The 7,017-nt window shown below is 38.8% G+C and overlaps 1 protein-coding gene across 2 annotated transcripts; it reads right to left on the bottom strand.

Moving 5' to 3' along the window:
- Positions 1 to 496: 496 nt before the first annotated feature.
- LOC143630499 (glutamate receptor 3.6-like) lies at positions 497 to 5,467 on the bottom strand. Of its 2 annotated transcripts, XM_077099491.1 has the most exons (8): positions 5,322 to 5,467; positions 5,093 to 5,205; positions 4,804 to 5,020; positions 3,379 to 4,718; positions 3,007 to 3,284; positions 2,755 to 2,786; positions 1,730 to 2,136; positions 497 to 1,208 (listed from the first exon to the last, which is right to left on the bottom strand). In XM_077099491.1, exons 2-8 carry the CDS (start codon positions 5,180 to 5,182, stop codon positions 717 to 719), a joined length of 2,856 nt encoding a protein of 951 aa, XP_076955606.1. In that variant the 5' UTR covers positions 5,183 to 5,205; positions 5,322 to 5,467; the 3' UTR covers positions 497 to 716. The 2 variants fall into 2 exon arrangements, with proteins under 2 accessions (XP_076955606.1, XP_076955605.1); XM_077099490.1 differs by lacking the exons at positions 5,093 to 5,205; positions 5,322 to 5,467 and having other exon boundaries at positions 500 to 1,208; positions 4,804 to 5,033.
- Positions 5,468 to 7,017: the final 1,550 nt, after the last annotated feature.

Here is a 7,017-nt window from a genome sequence, read left to right on the forward strand (position 1 = left end):
TGATTTGTTTTGAATATAGACTCCTTTATAAGAAAAACTTAAATACAACAAAATTATGTGACTTTTAATGAATAAATTAAAAAAGTGAATATATTTATTAGTCTTCTATAATTTTCGGTTTTGACAAATAATGTCTTCATACTGTTGTTTGGATTCTTCGTATCGGTTTCATCTTGAAATCCCGTCAAGTGATTGGACAGTCCTCAATGAACGCGTGATCCATGGTGTCAAACATGGTCGTCTGGCTTTACTTAAATCCCAATACTTACATGCACCATGGACGATCAATGCATTCATATTGACCACTGATCCTTTTTCAGCATAAACTCCTTGATTCTGAGATAGTATCATTTGCAGTCAATCTATGGCACCGGATATCAGCATTGACGTTTACGCAATTCTGTTATGGTCACTTTGAATGATGAGTTTTTGGAAGATTGAAATATGAGCATGCGAATAGTTTTAAGTGACATTTAAGTCATGTTATAAGTTTTCATATCATCAATGGGTGACTTATACTTGACAATTGAGTATTGTTTTTATTTGGGTCTTTAAAATACTAAATGATTATTGTACTTGAAACAAACAGGCAGGTTTATCTTATATACAACACCCTGCAACCCCTTTCAGTTTAACATATGTACATGTATGAAAGTTGTATCTAATCTTTCATGTATACATCAATCTTCAGCAAAACATGTTTCTCATGGACACAACTAGGAACCGCCTCCATCTGGTGACCATTCTGGAGTGTCTGCAAACGACACTCTCCGTGTGCTTCTAAATCCGCTAACTGATAAATCATTTCCATTAACACTTGCACGTGACATAGCTTCTTTAAGCCTTCTCTGGGACCGAGCTTTAACCGACTCATGTTTTTCATCAACAAACGAAATGAAGGTTTTAAGGCGCCTTGATTTGGTGCTCAATGTAGATGGCTCAAGAAGATCGGGTTTGTGTTTAGCATACTGGTGTATAATGAGCCCCAAGTATACCAGAAAAGCAATAAAACAAGCTAACCCACATATCAAAAACAGGCCTTTGAAGCTCTTAAGCTCGAGCCGGTCAACTGCATACTTTGCTCCTTGTGAACTACAAGCACTTCGCATTAGCCACTTGTCGTGGATCCTTTGTAACTCACCGTTTTCTGACAGTTTAAGGATGGCAGTTGATATATCTACTGCAAGTTGAGAGTCCCGAGGAAAAGCCTAGAAGAAATCAACGTTTAACAAAATTTAAGCTCACTAGCTTTGGCTAAAGACATCAAGTAAAAAACAAAATAATTATCACGTGAAGTCTTAGCCCAAAACCGAACCGAAAAGCATTTTTTAGGTTTTTGAAAACCGTTCAGTTACGTCTTTTCGGTTTTTGAGTTTCAAAATGGGTACGGTTCGGTTTTGGTTTACCATTTGGGATTGAAAATTTTGGTCCCAAAAAACCCCCAAAATAATGAATTCGGGCCTGTAACTTTGGGCCTAAGTTTTTTTTGTTAATCAATGATTAATTGATTAGTACACATTTAAATCTAAAACTTTTGGACAAACATTTATTAATTTCTTATAAACTACTTAAAATCGGTTTTTCCGGTTCCAATAAGTATGGTTAAATAGCAAGGCCAAAACTGAACCAAAATTCGCTTTTTAAACAGAAAACCAAACCATTGGTTTTTGATTGGGTTTGGTTATTTCGGTTACGTGCAAACCCCTAGTCAGATGATATTTTCACTTACAAATCCCCATCCATTTTTGGTAAATTCTGGGCCGACAATGCTGAACTGGCAGCGGGTGGATAAAAACAGTTCAATATACGGTCGTTCATCAACAACCGCAGCAACACCGCCATTATTGGGACCATCGTTCAAGGCTTTTTCATAGTCTTCTGGCAAGTTAAGAGGAACAAGTCTACTTTCAGAAATGCCAAGTTCTTCAACCAAATAGTTTCTCACAAAAGAACTTTGTTGGTAGCCAATGGGATCTTTGCTTAACATTAAACTATTAATCCCTTCAATAGGCGAAGAAAGCTTCTGTACTGTCAAGATTGATGTGAGGCTTGCAGTGTAGCTGGACGCGATTATTAGGACCACGAATAACCACATGATTAGTACGAGTCGACCAAGAGTGCTCATCATGTTCTGTTCTGCATTAACCATGGATAACTAACATCATACAGTATATAAGTAAAGCATTAACTTAAAGGTAAAATTCATGCAAGCACTCTGACGATTCTTTGATTTTGAAAGTCAACATGGCTTCTGCTTCCAATCAAAACCAATATGATTATGGATGATTTTGGATAAGATATAGGTCTAGGGTTATCATATCTACCCATTTAATAAATGGGTTGTGTTCAGGGTGACCAGATTAACCTGTTTAATTAAATCGGTCGACCTGCTAACACGTTTAACTCATTTATTACAACCATCCAACCCGTTTAACACATCTACAACTTTATTACAACCCATTTGATTCATTAAGATAAGTGGGTGTTAAATGGCCATGTTCAGATACATGAAACGGTCTACCTGCTAACCCGTTTAACCATTTATTACAACCCTCCCACCCGTTTAACATGTCCACAACTTGATTACAGCCTGTTTGACTCATTTGAATAAATGGGCTAAACGGGGGGTTACATGATTTTAAGTGTGTTCGAGTTAGGGTTGATGCCTTTGACATGAATAATATATGGGTCATGTTCCTATTCAATGATTCAACCCTCCAACCCACCAACCGAAGATCATAAAGAGTAACTTACTATGAGAGAAATACAAGGTCGAAAAGCTAAACCTGCCAAGAACAAAGCACAAATCGTTAGTGACAAAGTAACATACTATGTATAATACATGCTAATTTTGAGCCGTTTATCTATAATGAGGTTAAGGTTAGTTATCATTTATCTCTCTAAAGAGTCAAACAGGGTCAAAAGTCACCCAAATCTGCATGTTCAGACCCACCCATTTTGTCACCTCTAATACTATGCATCATACTGAATATCATAGACAATTACCATAGAGTCGTGATGATTTGCTGCATAGGCGGGCCACGAAACTCATCATTTATACGATGTTCTAGAATCCAAACAATCGCTCCCACAATAATAAAAAATACCCCAGTAACACACCACAATATTGCACTAAATGGCCTGAGAAAAGCCCATATTCCAGAGTTTAGCCTCCTCACCGGTGCCACCACAACGAGCCCGGACTCCGTATACGGCTGGGTAAAATCCGCCATTTGTGTCCGATTAGTAATAATGGCAACATCTCCCACAACAGCATCATAGACCTACAATAATTAATGAAAAACCCCACAAATTTAACAGCTTTAATTGAAAGGAATCAGAGGGGTAAATGGGTCAATTTGGGTTATGTACACTTACACCAGCACTTATTAAGCTCACAAGATGGGTAATGTTTGGGTCATGATAACCATCTCCATATGAATAGAACTTATACGGGACCGCATACGGTAACAGGTTTATTGCAGAAGTAAACACATCAATGCAGTATCCTTTGTACATATCAGTTCCTTTAACTTCTTCAACAAACTCACTAAAACTAACTTGTTTTGGAACACCAACTTTCAACTGATTTCCGTTATGTGGAAAAACCCATCCACGTGGCTTTATAACCGTGTCACCAGGCCATATTACACTACGCAATAGCTCAGATGAACCGGTTCTGGTTCGGTTTGGGGCCGTGTCGGGACGGGTAGTTGAGAGTCGTGATGAGTTTGACCAATACCCAACTCTTCTAAACCCGGTACCAATCACATTAATAACTTCAAAAGCCGGAAAAATCAGATTTTTATCAGAAGTGAACTCGATTGGACCCGCAGTTCCATTCATTTTGACCTGTAAGATGTTGTTAAGCAACAACTTCCCTTCGTTAAAGATTCTTAACGAATCAAGATTCAAGAATCCGCCCCCTGAATGTGAATCCTTCAATTCAGGATCTTTTGAAAAGGAAATGCTTCCATTTTGATTAAAGAAACTGTCAAGAGCACGAGCAAGCAACCAAATGGTATCGTATGCGTATAAAGAATATGTACTCAAGCCCAACGTGGTCATGTTTGCCCACTCGTTTGCGAACTTGGTTTTTAGTTGTGAATCTTTTATATAAGATCTAAGTGTAATAACTCCTTGCATTGCAGAAAAGAACTTTGTAGGGTTTGCCAATGAGTTTATATGAATATCTATAATAGTAGAGAGCCAATCTGTTGTGATCCAAACATACCCATTATCCATCATGTGAAGATCCTTAGCAGCTTTAAGTATATCTAATCCCCATTTAGCATAAGTATGAACAACAATAACCCTAGATTCCATCAAAGCAACTTGAAGCAATGCATCTCTTATGTCTGCTCGTGTTGCTTCGGGTTTGATAGGGGCTTTATGGGAAATCTTACACCTTTTAGCAGCTAATTGGTCTGCTAACGAAGTTATTCCATTCCTACCATGATCATCGTCTATGTAAATGGCAACAAGTTGCTTCCACTCATAATATCCCACTATGTCGGCTATTGCAGCCATTTGGAAAGCATCAGTGTGAGTTGTTCTGACAAAGAACGGGTATTGCTGCGAGGATAATGTGGGATCCGTTGCTGTGAACGATAGTAGTGGGACTTGAAGCTTGTTCACAACATGAGAGATCATGTGAGCTAAGACCGATGTTTGGGGTCCGATTAACGCCACACTTTCAGTCTCCATGAATTGTAAAGCTGTTGCAAAGTAGATCGTAATTTGAGGAGTAATACATAAGCAAACGTTTAGAAGTAAGACATATATATATATATATATATATACCTTCCATAATACTGAGAAAGCCACTAAAGTTGGAGTCATGAATGGTCAGTTTGAGTTTGGTGGCATTAAGAATAGTAGGATCATTGTTCACATTTTCTATAGCAGCCTCTAAACCGATCTTCGCAACCTTCCCTATGATGGAATCGAGCGTCAATATGGATCCGATATTTACTACATCCGGTCTTGAAGGTATACTAGCAGTTGTTGTAATCTGAGACTGAGTTTCACTATAAGTCTATTCTATGATCAGAAAAATAAAAATATGATAAGATATAAAAAGATTTTTAACCTGAGCAGCATAAGTCATCCAGTGCTGGTGCTTAATGAAACATCCATTGAAGAAAGGTATGAAAAGCAAGAACCCCCAAAGTGTGTTCATGTCTTTAAAACCCTAATCAGAACCTAAATTTCAAAAAAGTCACTGATGAGGAGGGTGAAAGCCGTTGGAGTTGAATACAGTCAAATATTTATTCATTTATTTGACTAAAATAAGTAATTGGGTGCAGTTATAGGAAAACCTGGCTGAGTAATAAGGTCGAACACCTTGTGATCAACTTCAACTTCAAATGATGAAGGTGATGAAGATCAAAGTATTTAAAACCCATCAGCCTAGTCTAGTCAGCGCATAGGGAAAAAGGGCAACCATAAACAAGTTGAGAGGGAGAGATTCGAAAGCAGTTAAACCATGTGTAGTCATAAAGATCACTACAAGGGTTATGCGCCACGTGGCGCTCAGTCAGAGTTATGGTTTTGTAAAAAATAGGCTTTAGTCATAACTCTCCACTACCAGGGGTTATGCGCCACGTGGCGCCCAGTCATTATTAATTTTATTTGTTTTTTAAATACTAAATCATCTAAATAAATTAACATAAAATTAAAAATTACATTAAATTTCCAAATAAAAATACATAAAACTAAATTAAAAAAATACATCAAATTAAAATAAAAAACATAAATAATACTAATAAAACTAAAACTCATTTATATTTTTCTAAAATTTTCGCTCGTCGATTGGCTTTTAGAGATTGGACTATTGGGTCGTCTTCGGATAGCTCATTTAATAAAATCTCGATGTCTTTGTCCATCTCATTCCTTCGAAGTAGGTCGACGGCATCCAAATTTACTTGAAGTCGTTGGGTTCCAAGTTGGTGTAAATCTTGGAGTCGAGAGTTCATTAATTGGAATTGGCTTTCCAATTCGGGATTCGAACTCGTTGCCGACGACGAACCGGCCCCTTTCCCCTTTCCTTTGCCTTTGGTTCTTCTACCCCCCGGCCGAGGCATGTCGGTAGTATTCACGGGGTCATTATCGCTTAAGTAGAAGTTTCGAGCGTCGGAACGAGGCGTGTTTGGATCAACCAAAGATGATGTTTTAGACTTTTTTTTACGCGGACCACCTTCGCCTTCGGCTTCGGCTTCGGCATCCAACACCATGCCCCATTTTGGGTGATGCCTCAATAGGTCTTTCCAAATGCCAAAGTAGTTGAAGGTCCCGCCGACCTTATGTTGAAACTCAACCAACGCGTTATCCATGACTTTCGCGTCCGAGACACCGCTACTCCTAGTTCGATTCATCCGAGAGAAAACCGTATGGAAAGCCATGCATTTGGTGTTTATGTCGCCCCATTTTGACAGTAACGAATCTTTTTCTCGACGCGAGTTCCCGCCAAGGTTGTGAAACCTCTCTATAATTTTGTGCCAAAATACCCCCGTTTTTTGATAGTTCGCTAAAAAAATAAAAACATTACAAGTTTAATGTTTGTTATAAGAAATTTAAAAAAATATATGTGCATTTTAAAAACCTACCGCATTTGGCATCTTCCAATATTTGGCACCAAGCACGAGCACATAGTACGCACTCGTCGATACTCCACGCTATCACCGTCTTTTTAACCCGCGGTTCGCCGGCGGACTTCTTTGCGTGTTTTTTCGAACTCGACCTCGGGTTGGGTCTCCGGGGCGGGTTGGGAACCCGAACCCGCAAAAATGTTTGTCATTGGGTTTTGGAAACCGGGCAACGCATTTGGCATAGAGCTTTGTAGAAGTGCAAAGTACGTAGCCATTTGCGGGTCATACATTTGCGGGACGGATACGGTTGGCGTCGGGGCGGTAGATTGGTTCGGTTGTGGATTTTGGTTGGCTTGACGGGCATATTGACCGAAACCGAGAATATTTTGGTTGTTGTTTGGAAACATGATGGTAGAAATATTAGTGT

This window comes from Bidens hawaiensis, unplaced genomic scaffold (genome assembly GCF_021521415.1).
Source record: "Bidens hawaiensis isolate Kalapana, Puna unplaced genomic scaffold, B.hawaiensis_p1.1 tig00005680_1, whole genome shotgun sequence".
Taxonomy (NCBI): Eukaryota; Viridiplantae; Streptophyta; class Magnoliopsida; order Asterales; family Asteraceae; genus Bidens; species Bidens hawaiensis.